Source organism: Hyaena hyaena, unplaced genomic scaffold, assembly GCF_003009895.1.
Source record: "Hyaena hyaena isolate Hyena2069 unplaced genomic scaffold, ASM300989v1 scaffold_2, whole genome shotgun sequence".
NCBI lineage: Eukaryota > Metazoa > Chordata > Mammalia > Carnivora > Hyaenidae > Hyaena > Hyaena hyaena.
In genome coordinates, this window is record NW_024080634.1 from 9,006,189 (window position 1) to 9,027,846 (window position 21,658).

Consider the following 21,658-nt stretch of genomic DNA (forward strand, 5'->3'; position numbering starts at 1 on the left):
AGGGATATGTTGTATGTGGAGGAACAAAAACAATGATGTCAGAAGACTTCTTGTCAAAAACAATCCAAATGCTACTATGAACGTCTTCCCCAAATTTGTACATTGAAACCTAATCCCCCAAGGTGATGGTAGTAGGAGGTGGGGTCTTTGAGAGCTGATTAAGTCAGGGTATTAGTGCCCTTATAAAAGTGACCCAAGAAAGCTCCCGTGCCCCCTTCCACCATGTGAGGACACAATGACAAATCTGCAATTCAGTAGAGGACCCTCATCATAACCCCACCATGATGGCTCCATGATCTTAGATATTCAGCCTCCAGAACCATGAGAAATAAATTTCTGTTATTTATGAGCCACCCAATCTATGGTATTTTTGTTATGGCAGCCTGAGCTGACTAAGACATCAAGTAAGAAGACAGTAGAACAACATTTTTAAAGTACTAAAAGAAAAAAAAAAGTCAACCTAGAATTCTATACTCAAAAAACATATATTTTAAAACTAAAAAGAAATAAAAACTTTTTCAAAATATAAAAATCTGAACGAATTAATTATCACCAGATCCACACTACAAGAAATGTTAAAGAAAGTCTTTTGGTGGGAAGGAAAGTGTTACCAGATAGAAATAAAAATGTAAACAAAGGAGTGTAAAGTACCGGAAATGGAAATTGAGTAAGTAAATATATGATTTTTTCTTATTATTTAAATCTCATTAAATATAATTGATAATCAAAAGATAATAATGACACAGTGTGGGGTTTACAACACCAATAAAAGTAAAATGTATGACAACAGTTACACAAATATTAAGAAGGGAAAAAATGGAGGCATACTATGATATGATCCTTGTACTGTATGTGCAATGTGCAACATCAACTGAAAGTATAAAATGATAAGTTAAATATATATGTGATTTCCTAAAGAAATCACTGAAATTACAAAATAAAGAGTGAAATAAAGCTAATGAGCCAACCAAAAAAGTAAAATGAAATTATAAAAAATATTCCATTAATCCAAAAAAGTAAAAAAAGAAAAGAAACAAATATGACAATAAAAAACCAAGTAGAAAGATTATAGATTTAAGTCAATATCAATAGATCAATAGTTATATTAAGCGTAAATGATCTAAAATCCTAATTAATAGCAGAGGTTGTAAGAATGAATATAAAAGCAATATACAACTATATGCTGCCTACAATAACTCTTTTTCAAATATAAAAACACAAGTATGGGGCGCCTGGGTGGCTCAGTCAGTTGAACGTCCGACTTAGGCACAGGTCATGATCCCATGAACTGTGGGTTGGAGCCCCGCGTCGGGCTCTGTGCTGACAGCTCAGAGCCTGGAGTCTGCTTCGGATTCTGTGTCTCCCTCTCTCTCCTCCTCTCCATTCCTTGTGCTCTGTCTCTCAATGCTTCTCAAAAATAAACATTAAGAAATTTTTTGTGGGGGGCGCCTGGGTGGCTCAGTCAGTTATGTGTCCGACTTGGGCTCAGGTCATGATCTCACAGTTTGTGGGTTTGAGCCCTGCGTCGGGATCTGTGCTGACAGCTCAGAGACTGGAGTCTGCTTCCAATTCTGTGTCTCCCTCTCTCTCTGCCCCTCCCCTGCTCACACTGTCTCTCTCTCTCTCTCCGAAATAAATAAAATATTAAAAATTAAAATAAAATTTTAAATAAAAAAACAAAAACACAAGTATGTTAGAAATAAAAGGACAGAAAAACTATACCATGCTAATACTAATCAAAAAGAAGCTGGAGTGGCTATATTCATATCAGACAAAATAGATTTATGAGTAAAGAATCTTACCAGTGATAAAGATGGTAATTTCATAATAATAAAGGGATCCATTACTCAAGAGGACATAACAATCCTAAACAATTATGAGCTTAACGACAAAGCTTCAAATTACATGGAGCAAGAACCATGGAATGTCAAGGAGGCATAGACTCAGACAGGTACACCTCTTCTTAGAAGAAGCCATATAAGACAGGCAGGCTGATCTCAGATCCATTTTACAGATGAGGGATGCTGTGGATTGAATGCATGTGTTCTCCCAGAATTCATATGTTGAAGTCCTAATCCCTAAAGTAATGGGATTTGGAAGTGAGGCCTTTGGGAGGTAATCAGGATCAGATTGGGTCATGAGGGTGGGGCTCTCATTATAGAATTAATGCCCTTCCTTATATAAAAAAAGGAAGAGACACAAGAGCTTTCGCTCTTTACCGTCTGAGGACACAGCAAGAAAGTGGCCCTCTCTAAACCGGGAAGACAATGGGCACTGCATCTACTGGACCTGAATCTTGGACCTCCAACCTCCAGAACCCTGAGAAGTAAGTGTCTATTGTGCAAACCACTCAGGGTGGTATTTTGTTATAGCAGCCCAATCAGACAAATACAAAAATTAGTACTGATAGTAGGGTGTTGCTGTAACAGGCACCTAAACATGTGGAAGTGGCTTCAGACTGGGTAGAGGTGGAAAGAGTTTTGATGTTGATGCTAGAAGAAGCTACGATCCTGTGAAGGGTCTGTTAATGATGATTCTGGTGAAGGATCACAAAGAAGGAGAGAACTGGAGAGAGTTTGCCTCTTCTTAGAGAACACAGAAATGATTACGCACAGGATGTGGGTATAAATGTGGGTGGTAAAAGCCATTTTAGTGAAGCCTCAGATGGAAATTGGGAACGTGTTATTGGATAATGGGAAAAGGTGATCTCTGCTATAAGGTGCAAAAAGTTTACCTGGATTATGTTCATGTTCTAGTGTCTTGTGGAAGGTCTAATGTGTAAGCGATAACATTGGACACTTAGCTCAGATTTCTAAGTGTGGCTCCTCCTGACTGCTTATGGTAAAATGTAAAAAAGAGAAATGAATTGAAGAAGGAATTGTTAAGCCAAGAGGAACCACAACTGAAAGATTTGGGAAATTCTCAGCCTAACAGTGTTGCAAAAACAGGAAAAAGTGCGTTTGGATGAGAACATTAAGGATGTGGCCCAGCAGCCCTATGGTGAGGAGATGGTGTGGGTGTGAGCTATGGACTGAAAGCAGTCACACCAGCAGGAAAATTTCCAATTTGAACCTAAGGAGACGGAGATGGGATAGAAGTAAAGAGAGCGGAGTTCTTAGATTCTACAGAACAGGATGGTAGAGCTACTTGGCCCTGAACTTGTGCTGTTCTTCAAGAAAGGGGAAGAATGGCTCTGAAGGATATTCAGAGATCATCAGGGTCACTGACTTGGTTTCAACAGGCCAGACAGCCTCCACCTAAAGCCTTGGGGACTGAACCTCCCAGAGCTGAGTCAGGGAGAGCCTTGCCCAGCAAAGCCTTGCATAACTGCAAAATGGATAGAGCCTCTGTATAGAGCCACAGCATGGGCAGAGCCCTCCTATGTAATCAGGGAGACATTGCAATCCCAGAGGCCTCAAGGGCAGAGCATTGAACCAAAGAGGAGTATTCTTATTTTTTAAGATCCAGTGGGATCTGCCTTGCCAAGTTTTGGGCTTCCTTGGGAACCATCGCTCCTTCCTTCTTTCCTATTTCTTCCTTTTGGAATGGGAATGTCTACCCTATGCATGTCCTAATTGTATTTTGGAAGCACGTAATTTGCCTGGTCTCATATGTTCATGGCTGGAGTGGATTTTGCCTCCAGATGAATGTACCTGGAGTCTTACTCATATCTAATTCAGCCAGTATGTACATGAGACTTTGGACTTTAAAGTAGATGTTGGAATGAGTTAAGACTTTGGGATCTACTGGGATAGAATGAGTGTACTTTGCACTTGACATGGACATGGACTTTGTGAGGCCAGAGGCAGAATGGACTGAATGTTTGTGTCCCCCAAATGCATATGTTGAAATCCTAATTCCCCAATGTGATGATATTACGAGGTGGAGCCATTGGTAGGTAATTAGGTCATGAGGGTAGAACTCTCATGAACAAGATTTATGGCCTTATAAGAGGATGAAGAGACAACAAGTCTCTTTCCTCAGCTCCCTCTCTGTTTGCTATACAATGAAAACTCAGGAAAAAGGCCCACACCAGACACTGAATCTGAGGGTGCCTTGATCTTGGACTTCCCAGCCTCCTGAACTATGAGAAATAAAGACCTGCTTATTTAAGCCACCCAGTGTGGTATTTTGATATAAAAGTGGGACCTGGGCGAAGAAACAAAGGTGTAGACAGAGTAAGAGTCTCACTAAGGTCAGAGTGGCAGAAAGGGTGGACAGAAGTTCAAGCTCAGTGCCGCTGGCCCAAGTCCAGTATTGCCATTTACAAGCAACCAGACACATGAAGGGCTTACTTTTACCCTTGTAAGCTGTAGGTCATTAGGCTGCATGAATTGCAATACCAGCTCTATAATTAATCAAGGGGTGCAAGTGTTAACTCTACCTGTTCATTGTCATAGATGTCATGCTCACTCAATAAAAAATAAAGTCAGAGAATTTCCCATTGTCCATTATTTGACTTCTGTATACACAGTGTCATATGATTAAATGGAGAGAATAGGGCTCTTGCGCAAGTTCCTCAGGTGTGTGCACATGCTTTAATGTGCATGCACTATTGTTACCCTATCTGGACCCATCATCACCCCACCCCTCACACATGCCTGGCTTGTCTTGTGTTCAGAAAATCATGGGAAAATCAGATCCTTCTAGAATTTCAGGGGGGAATTTGGCTTGTTTCTTAACAATCTGATGAGACAATCCCAAGACTGTGTGCATTTGTATTCTGTAATGTTCCAAGGCTATGTTGTTGCCAAATTAATTTTACAAAGCTTAATGATGTGCAAATTATAACAATTCCTCCTAGTGAACATTAAGCATCAACAGAGCATGAAAATATATTTACAAAATAAGGATTTTCTGTGAAGAGCACATAGCTTTTAGTTAAAACTCAATAAGCATCCTGTCTAAAAGGTACAATTTGTTCTTGACTACCTCCAAACTAAGCATTTTATTTAATTTTTACCTGCAACACAAGGCATGGATAAAATCAATGATAAAAATACAATTTCTCATGCAATAATATTTGTTTCACTATTTATATAGAAGATCATCCAAAGCTAAAGTAAACAGATTTATAGAAAATTCTTCCTGTTGGAATGAAATGTCTCTATAGATTAGGGTGAGAAATAATAGTCTGGCTGTTCAGAAGTTCCTATTTTTTTTGGGAAATTGAGATGCATTGGTGTTATCTTCCTCTGATACCAGTCTATTCCCCTATCGCTGCCATAATTAGGCACAATTTTTTGTATCTCATAAGTGTAAACCGAAGGTTGCCAACTGAACAATTTAAGCAATAGAAGAGTTGATTTGTTTTCTTCATAATATATGTAACTTGGTATTAAATGTGACATTTCCTGTTGTCTTAAAGTTTTAACAATGAGCGTAACAAGTGAGAATCATCCCAAAGATGCTGATAACCTTCTTTCCTAACTACAAACATGAGACCAATCAGCATGGCTTTCTAATTCTGATATCTTGTCCATCATCTATCTCTGGGCCCCCTCAAAGGCTAAGTCAAGAATAGGATGTTCTTGTTAAGAGAAGTTTGTGCATTCCCACCTAGGAGTGCTGGGGGGTTTGGAGCTTGAACCAAACCACTCAGAGACCTCGGAGTCTGGAAGAACATACAGACTGGTGAATCACACCTTGAAGAGGCCAAAGGCTACGCAGAGTGGCAAAGGCCAGTCTTGCTCCCAGCAGGAGAGCAGGCTGCTGGGGCTGGCTGTCACTTCCAGCATGGTGGGTTAAGGATGCTTCCATATGGGCCCTGAGGAGAGAGCAAGACTGGAGGTCTCCAGCAGTGTAAGGTGCCTCCTCCAGAGGGGTGTACTGTGAATTTCATAATCATTTACCCATAGATGGTGCATAATTCAACCATTGTTAACAAGTCCAAGAGGTGACAACAGGTAAGAGAATAAGAGCTAAATGGGATGGGGTGCCTGGGTGGCTTAGTTTGTTAAGCGTCCAACTTTCGCTTAGGTCATGATCTCACAGTTCGTGGGTTGAGACCCACGTCGGGCTCTGTGCTGACTGCCAGCTCAGAGCCTGGAGCCTGTTTCAGTCTGTGACTCCCTCTCTCTCTGACCCTCCCCTGCTCATGCTGTCTCTCTCTCTGTCTCCTAGAAATAAATAAACATTAAAAAAAAAAAAAGAGCTAAATGGGAGAAAAGACAATTCATCCAGGGTAGTAAAGCAAATCTATTTGTTCAAAGCCTTCCCTTTAATGTTCAGTCAAAAATGCAGGTTCTAAGAAAGAGGGGGGATGAATATTGCTTCCTTATGGAACATTTTCCTCAATGTTTTGTATGAGATATAATAACTGATTATATTTACCTCCCATCAGCTGCCCTATTTTGGACATTAGATTTCTCAGTGCAATGATTTAACCACATTTGAGATGACTTGCTAATTTCCATGTATATTCCATCCTGGGTCACTGCCTCCCAAATTCTGGGGATGGTCAGTGAGAAGGGATCCATTTTATTTCCAGATTTCTCCTAACACTTCAGCTGCAATGATGCATCAGAGACTTTGAAGCACTGGGAGAGTGGAGGGAATAGAATGGGGCCAGGGAGCTTCTCTCTGAAGACAGAAAAATTGTAATCAAAGAAAAGCACCTTCCAAATGAGGGTTCCCAGGATTAATGAATCAGAAATGGCAGAAGGAGAAATTGGTGGGGAGGAAAGAGAGACACTTTTCTCAATATTTAAATATTTAAGCCTCTAAATATTTAATTTTCTGCTGGCAGATCTATAACTCTGTCGTCTCATCTTCAAAGTTAAGACAGAGATATTAGCCACTCTAGAAGATTTGATTATGCCTACGATATGAATTAATCTTGAGTGGATCACTATAACTGGGTTGATAAGGGATCGCCAGAGGAATAGGAAAGTTGGGGACAGTCAAGTAAACTCACTGAACTACAAATCTCTCCTTTGGTTCTTGCAAAGAAAAGGTATGCAAGAGCTCTTATCATCATACCTCTAATGGGGAAACCTCATACAGAGTCACTGTGCTTTAATTCACAGGCATTTACTGAGTTCAAGTCCAGTGTACAGACTGTGAGGTAAGTTCCTGCCCCAAAAAGAACAAGAAATGATCCTGGCTTGGCAAACAGAGGATTCATTAGATGAGGCATAGTGAGAGTCTGGTAAGTTCCTGCTAAAATCTAGAAGTAAAAATAATTTGAATTCCCTTTCCAAAAGAACTCCAGTTGTAGTGGAGGACATGATTAGTATTTGGAAAATGCCTAGGAAAATAAATAAAAAAACTTCATGTATTTGTTTTAAAAAAAAATTCATGGCAAAGTTTTTTTCAATAAAACCTCAGACATGTTGTTTCCCTAAAATTGTACCAAGAGTGGAAAATATAGGTCTTGATATAAACCTTGCAATACTCAAACCAGGCAGCTCACATTCATGGGTTCTTTCTCTCTTATTATTGCTTCAGATCTGGTGGCTGGTGTCATAGATTTCTGAGGGACTCGACAGTATTCTCCTCCAAAGAATGTAGAGGTTGCTGCAAGATTGGTTTTCTCCCTGTGCCTCAGTGTCACCCATGAAAAAAAAGCCTGAGAACAGGGTCTACCGGATTTACTTTCACTACAGAATTATTTCTGCCTTGTGGTTTTGGTGCAACAATTTCCCTCATATTTCAGACACTTTTTAACCAATAAATAAGACAAAATTAGTCACAATGAATTACTTTCAATGCTTTTTAACAAATTTTATTCAACTGGATGTTTAACCAATAATTGCTGGATTCATTTCCAAATCCCTCACACTATTTAGCTCGATGGGTGACTTGCAAAGACTTGTGAGTCTTCTCACATCCGGTCAACCAGGCACCACATCTGCCCTTTTTTATGGGTCATGTATGGTCCTTATCTTTATCTCACTCTGCATTGTGTCTTGCACAGTCTTGGTGCAATCTTGTGGCCTTGGTCAGAGTTTGGGTTCTTTGAGAGTTGCCTTGCCATGTCCCTCCCTTTACGTATGCCCCAGGCACCCTAGATTCTAGCGTTGCAAAGTCAGGGCTCACCGACCACTAACTGGATGGCCTGAGGAAATGCTTGTTGCATTAAGTTGACTAATGACCTAGAAATGATTTGAATGCAATCAAGAAAAACTGTGTAGAGAATGACTATGGATTCACAGGCCGCTCAGATCAAATTATTCAGCATATCTCGTGGATATAAAAAGAATTCCACTTAAAAAATTTCAATTAACTTTTTAATGAAAAACTAATTCTATCAAAGAAGTATGGTGCTTTAAAAAGCCCTAATATTTAATTATTAAAAAAAAAGACTCGAATGTTCTGACTTTATAGATAGTATGTTCACAGCAGTGATTTAAAGAAGCCTCTCCTGACGCAAGATAAACAAAATAAGCAGCCCTTTGAATTATGGGTACTGTAAGGCCATATCAAGTCGTTCTGTTTAGGGGCAGAAAAAATAGTCTGGATTACGTTAAAAATTAGTAGTGGCAGGATTGATTTCAGGTTTGTCTTTGTTCTTTACTTATGTATAATGCATTTTGCTCTGACTTTCATTTTATTTCAGTATTTTTCACCTCTAATAGAAGATAATGGATCAGTGAAGACCATCCTAAAGGGACCGACCAGGATGGGAAGTATCTTAGCTGGAACAGCATATTAATACTGCTTGTTTTCCACACCAGTTTGGGTGGTTTCCTCTGCACTTCACTGAAATGCCTGTAGCTGCTGTAATATATCTATCACTGTTGGCTACTTTTTAAAAAGTTTTCCAAACATAAGATATTTTACTTTTGGGCCTTTCAAATATAAAAATTATTGTTTTGCAAGCATATTAGAGTTGATACCCAGAAAAGTACAGAAAGAACTGGTGTAGAATCAGGACACCATCCAATTAGCCAGACTGGCATTACAGGGTCCTTATAGTTCCCAGGCTCTTTTGAACAATTTCGTCTCTGTTCACTACAATTTCACCTCATCTCCTTTCTGCTGTCACCCCATCCGCTGCGCCAATGATCTACCTGCAAAAGTGTTCCCTTAATCTGACTTGATCACCATAACTTATTGGGTAATGAATAGGTAATTCATTGGGGCACCTGGGTGGCTCAGTTGGTTAAGCATCTGACTTCAGCTCAGGTCATGATCTCATGGTTCATGGGTTCGAGCCCCATGTCAGGCTCTGTGCTGACAGCTAGCTCAGAGCCTGGTGTCTGCTTCAGATTCTATATCTCCTTCTCTCTCTGACCCTCCTCTGCTCGTGCTGTCTCTCTCTCTCAGAAATAAATAAAAACCATTAAAAAATTTTAAAAAAGTAATTCATTGCACATGTATAAACAGAAGAAGCCCATGCACTCTTAGCCAACTTTTGGCTATTCCAAAATTTCTAGCTGTGTCATCACAGAAAAGAGACCCACAATTAGGTCTTTTAGACAGAGCTATAGAAGGATGATCTCCATGTCAGTGATTTAACAACACAGGCACTGTGTCTAACTCCTGCTAATATTGAAAACCTCCCTGAGCATAGGATATGCTTTTCTACCTTATGAACCAAAAACTTCATTATACAGTTTAACCTCTATAGGATGACTCATGGCCATAATCCATAAAATTGAATTCAACACAACATTTGCTGAACATCCACTATTTCAGCATAACACTAGGCTTTCTAAGGGAATAACAGTGACTAACTGTGGAGTCTGCATTTGAACTGGGGGCCCAACGATGTTCCCACCTAAACAATAACGCAAGGACTGTGGTTGTTATGCCAAAGTGAGGTTGGAAGTCAATGCTGGGGAACTCTAAGGTGAGACGGAGCCTGCTTCTCAGGGAAGGCCACAGGCTATCACCGCGAAGGGCCTGGACTCTGAGCTCAGACACCTGTGGGTTGCAGACCCTGTCTTTACCTTGCTAACTGCATGGCCCTGGACAGAGAGCACATTCTCCATTTCAGTTCTGTGACAGTGAGATAATAATAACCCCACCCTAATATGGTAACCATTGGAATTAACTGATGAAAACTAGTACTTTTTAAGATGTGAGTCATAAAGGCAATTTTGTGAGTTATGACAATCATTTACAGAGCAAAATAGAAGAAGAAGGAAATCCAGTAGGATGGAAAATATCGGAGTGCATCACGTGTAGCAAGTGTAAGTTTTGTTTATGAAGCTTTTGTTGTGTGTGTACTGGATTATGATTATAAGATACATTTCCTATTATGAGTCATGAAAGAACAAGTTTGGAAACCACAGGCATAATGTGTTTAGCATTTGCTAACATATAGCAAATGCTCCAAAATGGTGGAGTAAATAATACAGCATTTAAGTTGAGCCTTAAGAACAAAGACTTTAATGGGAGGAGGACACACACACACACACACACACACACACACACACACACAGGATGGAACGGCTTAGGAATAGACGGGTAGATTAATAGAATAGGAGATATGACACCGGGCAGAAGTTAGAGCTGGATTGTGGAAATCTGGGAAATCTGTTCAGGTCATCTTGGGGATTTTGACCTCTGTTTTAGGTAAAAAGGGAGAAGTCATCCAAGTATTCGCCCAAGGGATTGCCATGGTCAGATACAGAATTGGAAAGAATGATTATGGCAGCAGTGTGGACAATGGACAGGCCCTTGAGACTTCTAACCTGGTTTGGTTCCCCAGGTGGGCCTGAAAAGAAGGGAGAGGATTAAAAAGATATTGGAGGGAGAAAATTCTCATGACATGATGTCACTTTGCAGATGCTATTTCCTCTGGCCATAATACCTTTCCATCAGGTAAAACTCTTCCTTGCCTACAAGCCAAGGCTACATGAGCATCCCAAGAAGCTGTCTCTGACCACACTGTTTGGGCAACACCCCGTCACCTGTGCTCATGTCATCCTGTGCTCTGCGTGCCACAGTTGTGTCCTCTGCCACCTCACAAGAACAGTGACAGTCTCTGGTGTTTTCTGCCTTCCCCAGAACCAGGAACTCCCCAAAGAAAAGCAGACACTCTATCCTCTATCCCCATAATACTGTGGTCGCCATTAGAGCTGTTCTCCAGGCTGCCCTGTTTTTCCTGGTCTCTGGGTACCTGTTAGTATTGTGCTTCCTGTCCCCCCTGGGGTTGGGGAGGCCATGCTGTGCCCATGTCAGACCTTCCAGAGATGTATTCCTTCTGCCATAAAACCCACACGGGTGCTTCCTGGAGTATGGATAATATGGAGCAGAGCCACCACAAACTCACGACAGATGTGAACGTGAAAGAGAAATAAAGCTGTTGGTGTAAATCCCAGAGGGTTTAGGCCTCTGGTCAGGGGACAGAGGGTACTTTTAGATCACTGGCTTAGCTGGAGAACAGGAAGAGAAGGCAGACAAGAATGACTCTGGTTAGAGACATGTTGCATGTGGTAGAGACTCCTGAAGACATGGATGGAAGGAATTTGGAAATATGGATTGACTGGTCCTCTAAGATGGTCAGTCGTGGCTAGAGAGAAACATTTTTGACCTCTGTAACTTCAGATGATAGTTAAATTATAAGAAAAAGGCGCCTGGGTGGCTCAGTCGGTTAAGCATCCAACTCTTGATTTTGGCTCAGGTCGTGATCTCACGGTTCATAGGTTTGAGCCCCACATTGTGCTCTGTGCTGACAACCCAGAGCCTGCCTGGGATTCTTTCTCTCCCTCTCTCTCTGCCCCTTTCCTGCATGCTCTCTCTCTCTCTCAAAATAAATAAATATACTTTAAGAAGTATATAAGAACAGATTCAATGATTCATGAAGACAGTAAGAATAGAAAAAGAAGATAAAGGAAGAGCATTGAGAAATGTCTACATTTAAGGGTGGCTACATTTAAGGGAGAAAGAGCCTAGAAGAAGAGAAAGTCTAAAAAAAGAAGGGATGTTTGTTACCGGAAAAACTGAGGTGAGTCTCAGCTCACTGATATCATCATTTTAGGCCTTCTGATTTTGCTCTTCATTGCTGAGAAGTTCGTGCTGTCTAATTTCACGTTTCTAAGTCCCGTCTCAATCGGCTTAGCACTGTGAAAGAGACACTTTCTCTATCCTTGTGCTTGGTTAATCTAGGGCAGAGGTTGCTTTCATGTGGGGAGGAGGGCTAGAGTGGAGATCCAGCCTCGCTACTCTCTTCCTGGGACCTTACAAGGTAGTGTGTGAATTGATCCTTCAAAACATCATCTATGAAAATTCATAGCCACGGCCCCTGAATTATATGCATGAATTCCTTGACTCAAATGACTTCTGAGATTTTGCTCCTCGAATCTCTGCCTGGGGCAGTTAATGTCTCAGTGCATTTGCTCGTCCCTCACGGGGACTCATGTTTCCCCAGCACCACCAGACTTCAGATGCATTTACACTTTCTTATCTGGCGACACACACGAAGTTTCAAATCCCAATACCTTTTCCTAGGGAACCCAAGAGAATACAGTGAAACTGGTGTCTATTATTAGACAATGGGCTTTCTTTACCCATTAGAGACAAGAGCCTGGGTCTTGTAACAAGGTCCATTCGCTGGGGGTCGTAAGAGGAAATTTGCGTCAGCGAGGAAGTTAGCCGAGGGACTCCTATAAAGAAGATTAAATTACAGGGTGTGCCATGTCCTCATTTACCCTGCCATGCTCCACATTCCACTGTGAAATCATTTCAAAGAAAAGAAAAAGTCAGATAGATGAGCAAGAAAAATATATAGACCTAGCACTGCCCTCTGGTGTTCATTCTGACGCATAGGCGGAAATGTAAAAGCCTCACAAATGGTGATCGATCCTTTCTTCCGACTTAAAGTCAGATTACAGAAACTCACGATGGAACAAAAGTCCTTCTTTACAGTAATGTATACTCTATTACTAATTCCAAGTGAAAAAAACCCCCACAAAACAATGGGTGAGATTTTCCAGCGTTTCCTTGTGAAGAGAAACGTATTAGATCTCTCTGGTCTTCACTTATAATGGTATAATTTTATTTTATAAATAGGTCTCACATGGGGAAATCTGTATACCTCCTATTTGGCTTTCCTGTCACCCTTTAAAATAAAGTCTATTAAAAAAAACCCAGGACCCCTGGTATTAAATGATGTTTGAAGTAGATGAGCAGCGATGTGTTTACAGAGATGAGCTCAGCCTGATTCTGGTTCCCTTCACTTCCTTGAACACACCTCTGGGATTCTGGACCCTGTTTGCAAAACTTACGTGGTGCTGCCTAGAAGACCACAGCACTTTGTAATCATCATATTTCTAGACTGACAGTGCTTTTTAATATAGTCAAAGGCAGCAGAGAGACACCCAGTTAGTGGCAGTCACACATGAAGTAGGTGAGAAATGTGGTTGTTAATTCCCATCTTTTCTGGTTAGTTTCATCTTATGATTGTTGTTTTTGGAAGGGTCTTGCTGGGAAGGTACTGGGTGGTGGAATTCTATTGTTCTGTGCATGAGAAGATGGTGGAAATCCCTGGACAAATCCGTTCTACTCCACCTTGTAGACACTTGGCTTATGTTTTCAGGACAACATGAAAATTGTTCATAGGAAGTTCAGTTTGTAACTTCCTATTTTATTGTGTGAAATCCACAGGCTGAGGGGATGGAGACTAACATAATCCACGAGTGGGATTATGGCATCCAAGCATCGGTCCATCAGGACTAATTTCAAGTAAGAAAGTCTGGGGTTTTAGTTTAGAGATAAAGAGCAGATTGAGGGTGAGCTGCTGGTGTTATGGGTACCCTGAACTCTTTCTGTCTTGGTGGAGTCAGAACAACAAATGTGGGTCCTATGCAAACAGATGAAGGAATGGGTGAACAAAAATAAAGAAGCATTTCAAATTCCAGTGGAATTTAGGTTTTCATTATTTTGTCTCTCTTTGGCAAATGGTTATGTGTCGGGGCTGATGACAGAATCAGGGCCTTCCCAGGGGTTCCTGTGAACCCTGAGCTCAGGAGTCACAGAACATGATTTCCAGGTGCTTTACCTCAGCACCACACAGCTCTGCATCTCTGCACTTTGACAGCAGGATTCAGCAAGTGAGAATTAACAGCATATTTGAAACCAAAGAAGGAATCCACAAGAAAGTTCTGGAGCCCAAGTCTGACCATTTACATTTAAATGTTCACTTCAGCTCCGGAGGTGCCGCTGCTGAAGTTTCCAGCAGAGAAGTGGACCCCTGTGAGCTGAACACACGCTCTCCCCGTCTCTCCAGCGTTAATCATGCTCACTGTCTGGGGTGCTTGGGGTCCTCTGCAGATTTTAGACTTTGGAAAATGCAGCACTTTAACTAGAGAATTAATGAATACATTAGTTCGAGAATATCATTCAGTCTTAAAAAGGAAGGGCACTCTCAAAACATGGAAAGAGCCTAAGTGTCCATCAACAGACGAATGGATCAAGAAGATGTGGTTTATCTATACGATGGAATACTACATGGCAATGAGAAAGAATGACATCTGGCCACGTGTAGCAACATGGATGGACCTTGAGGGTGTTATGCTGAGTGAAATAAGTCAGGCAGAGAAAGACAGATACCATATGTTTGCATGTATAGGAGGATTAGGAGGAACTTAACAGAGGATTGTGGGGGAGAAGAAGGGGGAAATAGTGGGGAGAGGGAGGGAGGCAAACCACGAGAGACTCTTGAATGCCGAGAACAAAGTGAGGGCTGATGGGTGTGGGGGGAGGGGGGGTGATGGGCATGGAGGAGGGCACTTGCGGGGATGAGCACTGGGTATTGTATGGAAACCAACTTGACAATAAACTATTTTAAAAAAAGAATAAAAAATAATAAAAAAAAGGAAGGGCACTCTGATAGCTGCTACAACATGTTTGTTGAACACATTCTGCTCAGTGCAGTAAGCCAGGCGCAAGAGAACAAATACTGTATGATTCCACTTATATGAGGTCCCTAGAGTAGCCAGGCTCAGAGGCAAAAAGTGGGATGGCAGATCACAGGGCTAGAAAGACCTGGGAATGGGGAATCAGTATTTCATGAGTTTCAGTTTGGGGACAGAGTTTCAGTTTGGGGAGATTAAAAAAAAAAATTCTAGAGGCAGATGGTTAATGCCATGGACCCGGACACTTAGAGATGATTAAGATGGCAAATTCTGTGTTATGATATTTTACCACATTAAAAAACAAAATTAAGGGGTGCCTGGGTGGCTTAGTCGGTTAAGCGTCCGACTTTCGCTTGGGTCGTGATCTCGCGGTTCGTGGGTTCAAGCCCCGTGTCGGGCTCTGTGCTGACTGTCAGCTCGGAGCCTGGAGCCTGTTTCAGAGTCTGTCACTCCCTCTCTCTCTGACCCTCCCCTGCTCACGCTGTCTCTCTCTCTCCTAGAAATAAAAAAAACATTAAAAAAAAAAAATTAATCTGTGTATTCACTCCACAAACACTTACTGAATGACTATGCATGGCTAGTTCTCTGCCCCAGCCAGGGGAACAGAAAGATGAATGACATGGTACAAACCCCAGAAATACTCCTGTGAAGACAGCATGCATTTTGCTGTCCTACTTTGGCTTTCTTTTTCTCTAAAATTTCCCTTTTGGACATGCTTCTGTATCTGGTCTAAGAAACAGTTTAGCTCTATAATTATGACTTGGTAGTAATAATATTAATGTTAATAAATACAGCATGTTGAAGTATTAATTATGCTAACTCTTTTAATTCTGTCTCAATGAAGGAGGCAGACTATGTAATTGTCAGGGTCACAGATCGTCAGTACAGGCCCTCATTTCTGGCCCAACAGCAGCTTGCCTGCTTCCCCTCAGTGGGGGATGGGGCCCGGCAGGAAGATGGGGTGGGAGGTGGGGGCTAGGAGAAAGGTCAGAGGGAATGAGGGAGGCAGGGAGGGCCCGGAGGGCACCTAATGACAGTCCAACAGCAAAATCAATAGGTGTTGTCCACTGACTATCAATTAAGGCACAATTAAGACCTCTGGGTTTTGACTTTGAGAAGCCAGCTGGCAGTTTTGTGGGAAGTCACCAAATAAACAATAATTCTAGACGACCGTGTCCCTTATAATGATTCAGAAGTGTATTTTCAAATGAGGTGTAAATGAGGATGTTGCTTTGTGGGAGAGACAACAAGGGAAAAATAAAACCACTGGAAAAGTCCAAGTAGGCGGGAAACAAAGGAATGAAATTGTCCCAAACGAGCACTCGCAGCTTGTTTTCTAGAAGGTGCTTGAAAGGCATTTGGTTATTTACCAACTTACTGTGGGATAGGGATGGGAGCAGAATACAGTGTACTTTCGGATGATGCCGTTGAGCTTGAGAGGGGGAAGCCAGGACACAAAGACCATGGAGGCTGAGGCCGCCGCTGCCTTCACTCCCGCAGGCGGACCTGGAACTGGAATAGCCGGGCATTTAGTCATAGCGATGGGGCTTCCGACCAGGCGCTCAGGCCCACTCTGCCCAACACGACCCCCGCTCCGGCCAAGCCCGGCCCCTCTCTCTGGCCAGCTCCTCAGGGGTCAGTGCTGTGGGCTCAACTGTGTCCCCTCGGAATCCACATGGTAAAGCCCCAGCCCCCAGAAGCTCAGAAGGTGACCTTACTTGGAGAAGGGGTCTCTGTATAGATGACTGAGTGAAACTGTGGTCATTAGGTAGGCGCTGATCTCATGTGACTGGTGTCCTTATGAAAAAAGAAGGGCAATGTGGACACAAAGACATATACAGAGAAGACAATGGAAGGACACAGGGGGTGGATGGCCACCTAAAAGCCCAGGGCAGAAGCCTGGAACAGACTGTCCCTCACAGCCCTCAGAGGGAGCCCACCTGACCCACACTGTGATTTTCGACTCCTTGGCCTCCAAAAACCACGGAATAATCCATTTCTGCTGTTGAAGCCCTCCCACTGCAGTGTCCTGTTCCAGCAGCCTTAGGAACTGACAGAGCCTCTCTTTGATGAGTGACCTGCTCTCCACACCAGCCCTGTCCAAGGGCTTATCCTCTAAGCCTAATTTCAGCAAGAATGCTGCTAAGTCTGTTTAGCCAGAATCCCCTCAATATCGCATCACTTGATACATGATCAAAGTCTTCATTCTCAACCACACCCGGGTACTATCTGATCATCCTTGTGAGCCTTCAACAAAAGTCCTGTTTGATCGCTCTAGTCAGAATGCCTCATACCCCGAAGTCTCCTGTCAGTAATCCTCCACCCATGGCCCCACCCTTTCCCTCCACGCCTTGGCTGTAAATTCCCACTTGTTGTATGTGAAGTCAGAGCCCAGTCTCTTTCCTCTGCCACAAACCCCCACCGAGGTCAATCCCACACCTACACCTCACAGCAGTCCCCTCAATAAAGTCTGCCTGTCCCTCTTTAACAAGTGCCATGGATAACTGTTGCTTCAACAGAACGAATCCTTTCAGTTCAAGCCCCTGACTTCCCGGGAGGCTTTCTATTCGGTCCCTGGAGTAAAGCGTGATGCCATTTACCAACAACTCGTGGTTGATTTTTTAAAAATCTGTTTGTCTCGATATTTGCCATGTGTATCATCTTTCTCAATGGTCTTGGCCCAAACCTAGCCAAACCTTCTTTATTTAACTTACCCTTAAGAAAGCTTTTCCAAAGAATTCCCATTAATTGTCATGGAAACAGCTTTCTTTGGCACTGCTATTTCATCGGTTTGGAGATTTAATTAAATCACATTACCGTGACAGGTAGAATTGTCACAAACAAGGTAGAAACAAGCATGACTGAATTCTGTCGAGCTGCCACTCAAGTGGTTGTTGTCCCCAAGCCCTTGGGCTTCTAGAAAGAAGATGGCCAGAGGGAATGTTGGGCATGATGAACGCCAGCTGGTTGCCTTACAGAAGGAATGGACAGTGTTGGAGAATCTGGAACATCCTTTAGGGTGAAAATATCAAGCACAAGTCCTCTCTACCCTTGGCGTTCAGGAGGAGCCTTTGCGGGTCTGAACCAGGTTCCAGATTTGGGGATGCCTTGGCTACTACCCTCACCAATGGGAAACCTAAGCACAAGTACCCTCCAGACTCAGGACAGAAGTGCCTTGTTCCCAAGGATTTAGTAATCCAGCCGTCATCACTGACTTGTGTCCTCTTTTCTAGACCCTTTGCATCAGCAGGACTTGCCAAAAGCTGATCCCAAGATTTTATATTTTCAAATAGTGGCGATACCACACCCAAGTTAGTTCTCATGGTGATTCCTAGTTTTGTTCTTTTGACCTTGAAGAGTTATGATCACAACTGTGAGACACGTAGTCAACTCCAAAAATATTTAGTGAGCAGTTTTGTTGTTATGGAGCAGGAAACGACTCAAAGATTCCTCCAGGGGCGCACAAGGGACGTATATTGTTTGGAATTTCAGGCCTCCATCAAGGTGGGCACTACCCTCTAGATGGACAGTTAGATCAATGAGGAACAAAGCAAGATCCTTAAGTCTTATCCTATAGCAATTTTAATGCTCTTTTTTCTTATCCCCATGTCCTGCTCACCTCACACCATCTTCCCTCTTCAACCTGGAAAACAGAAAGATGGAGAGAAGGAGTACATGCATTTGGTCTCATTCCCAAATTATGCTTAATATTGCTAGCACCATTTCCTTCCTTCTCAGATGGTTTACAGAGAGGTGTTTGTTGTCTATACAAGCTACAAATCTTTGACACAAAAATCCATCCTCATAAAAAGTGTTTCTGTACCTCCCCTGAGCCAAAAGAGATGTCATTACAAAGTGTTTTGAGCAAGGAAGAGTGGTCCCTGAAGACTGAGAAAGTTTTCCCTCACTCATCTCTAACTCAGAGGGCAAAATGTGCTTCCCCAGCCTGTTCAAAGCCAAACACTACAGTAGCATAAGAAACTAAATTCCCTAGCTGTTCAGAGGCAGGACGTTACAAGTTTAAGGTGTGTCTGTTGGTCAGTATATAATTTAGTGACTCCTGGCTTTATTTGATTACTTCCATGGACTTGTCTTGATTATATAAGATCAAAGGGCATTTACCACATAAATCCCTATCTGACTCTTCATACACTTGATGTCTGATCTATCTTGTGCAATCTTTCCTTCTAGGGTTATTAGAATTTTATACAACAGAGGAATGACTGCATAGAAACTTTGAGGAACAAGACATTCTGGAAAAGTTTTCTGCATCACTGAGCCAGTATCTTAAGAGTTAGAATTTAAATTGTAGTTCTGGTTTGGATCATACCACAACGGTTACAGGTATGAGCCCGGCAGCCCCACCAAGGACTTTTGTTCAGCTCTACCACTTAGTTCCATGTCTGGGGCAAACTCATTAACTTCTCCAACAAGCCTTAGTCTCCTCATCTATGAAGCTGGAAGAATAATTGTACCTATTTACAATTTTATTGCTGGGATTATGAAAGATAATTCATCTAAAGAATTTAAATGGAGTTTTGCATTCAGCAGGTGCCAAATAAATTCTAGCTATCATTTGTAATGACAATCATCGTTTCCTTACATTGTGCATCAGTAAAGGATCCTGAGCTTTACTTTGTGACCCAGTGTTGAACTATAAACACCAGATGTTGAGTTGCAGAAAACAGAGATGGTGTAGGATGGTCTGTCTGGGACATATTTTCTTAAAACATTCCTCTTAGTCATCAGAATACATTTTGGTAATCTGATTTTTCTTTTCAACGGAAGTACAGGCAAGCTTAGGCAGTTTTCACAAATTCCTAGCCATTATTGAGTGAATTTCTAACTTTAGATTTAATTGAAGTAAAGAACGCAGCTCTGGAAAACCATTTCTTCTATATTCCTCAATTTGCCTACATCTCCTTTCTGTACTGCAGAAGCTCTTATAGCTCACATATCCAATTGCCACTGATATCTCCAATCTGATTCACAGGTATCTCACAGCTCTCCCAAGTCCCAAACCAGGATCACCATCTTCCCTTCCAAACCTCCCTTCCTCTTTTACCCCATTACAAGAAACGACACAGCTATCTTCTTGGTTGCAAAACAGAATTCTCTCTTACCCCTCCCAGGAGACGTGTAAGGAACAGAGCTTTTTAGACCTCCATGTGGACATGGTCAGTAGTTGGGCTCCGCCTCTGGCTTAGTGTTGTTCTACAACATTGGACTACTTTTTAGGTTTCTGGAAGTGGCATTCTTACCTACCCAGGACCTTGACACATGATGATCTAGGGTCTTTGGGTTCCTTCTGTCTGAAATCTTTCCCCAGTCTCCTTTTTTTCCTTCACAACCCTTAGTCATCTATCAGGTTCTACCAAATATTACTTTCTTGAGAAACCCTTCTCTGACCACTAGCCTAGATTAAGTCAGGGCTCCCACATTCCCTCTTAATACCCTTCTCCTTCATGGTACGTGTCAGAATCCACTTAAATATCTATCTCTTCCAGCAGCCCGCAAGCCCTGTCATGCCCACCCTGTTCTCTGCTGTGTCTCCAGTGCCTGGGCCAGTATCTGGAACATACTAATCCTCAATGCAGATACTTTAAATGAATAGAAAACTGATTTCTACGATGGCGCTAAAGATTTTTATCCTTTGATATACATACTGTATAACTTCTTCCCCTTGAATGTGGGAGTGCCCGTCACAATGATGGTTGGGTCACCCCCACGATCAGGCTATGTTACATGGGTGAAGGGATTTTGAGGATATAATTAATGTACTAATCAACTGACTTTTGTTAACCAAGAGGAGATAATTCTGGGTGGGCCTGACCTAATCAGAGGAGCCCCTTACAAGAGGGTCTAGACGTCAGAGATGGAAGAAGTCAGAGAGATTTGAAGCAGTAGAGAGGCTCTCCCATTGGTCTTGAAGAAGCGAACTACCTTGCTGTGGAGGGGTCATAAGACAGGGAACATCAGCTGGCCTCTGGAAGTTGCAGAGATGGTCCTGGACTTACACCCACAAGGAACCGGAACCTGACAACAACCAGTGAGCTTAGTGGGGGGAATCTGACCTCAGATGAGTCCAAGGCCCCATCCAATACCTCAATTTCATCCTATGAAGCCCCAAGCCAGGGACCCAGTTGACCCGGACCTGGACCCCTAACCCATGGAAATGGTGAGACAAGAAATTTGTGCGGTTTCAAGCACTAGGTGTCAGGTGATGCATTATACTGCATAGAAAATGAATCCATATAGTTCGGGCCTTTTAATGAGGCATCTTAATGCAAAGCGTCAAAGTCAGTGTGTTGAAAAAACGTTGCCTTCATTTGAAGTGTAAGTACACACACAGATAGTCCAGTTAACAGCACGATCACTTTTCTGGTTTTGCTGATCAGGCTTAAGCAGGTGTGTGTGCGTGCACACACACAAGCACACGCGTGTGCTAGGCTGCTGCATATGTGATCTGCCATGGGAGCCAGACCCAGCTGAGCCCAACACCACCCCGAGGTCCCCCTGAGCCGTGTGCAGACTGCACGGTGCTAGATGGAACCATCCACAACTGGAGCTGTCATCACGGGCGTGCGAGGCACACGTCGCTCTTTCATTCCCATTTCCACAAGATGCCAACATTTCTGGCCTTTACTCTTACAAGAGCGGTATCTTCTAGACATTCTTCAAAGGAGACAAAATCGTTTCCCTACAATGGCATCATGTGGGGGAACCAGTACATAGCACAAGTAGGTGTATGTGATGTGGTTCTCCTTGAAACAGAGCGTGCAGTGTAAAGCCCCCCAACTGGGCACCTGTGGAGCCCACCCAGGAGCCCAGGGATGTCATGGGAACCTGCA

General features: G+C 42.5%; 1 protein-coding gene across 1 annotated transcript in view; it reads right to left on the reverse strand.

Annotated features, from left to right (window-relative positions):
- DSCAM (DS cell adhesion molecule) overlaps window positions 1-21,658 on the reverse strand; it is a 627,938-nt gene that overhangs the window by 66,108 nt on the left and 540,172 nt on the right. The window contains exon 20 of the mRNA XM_039229776.1: window positions 16,186-16,319. Within this exon, the coding sequence (XP_039085707.1) occupies window positions 16,186-16,319 (134 nt within the window). The remainder of the gene's footprint in view (window positions 1-16,185; window positions 16,320-21,658) is intronic.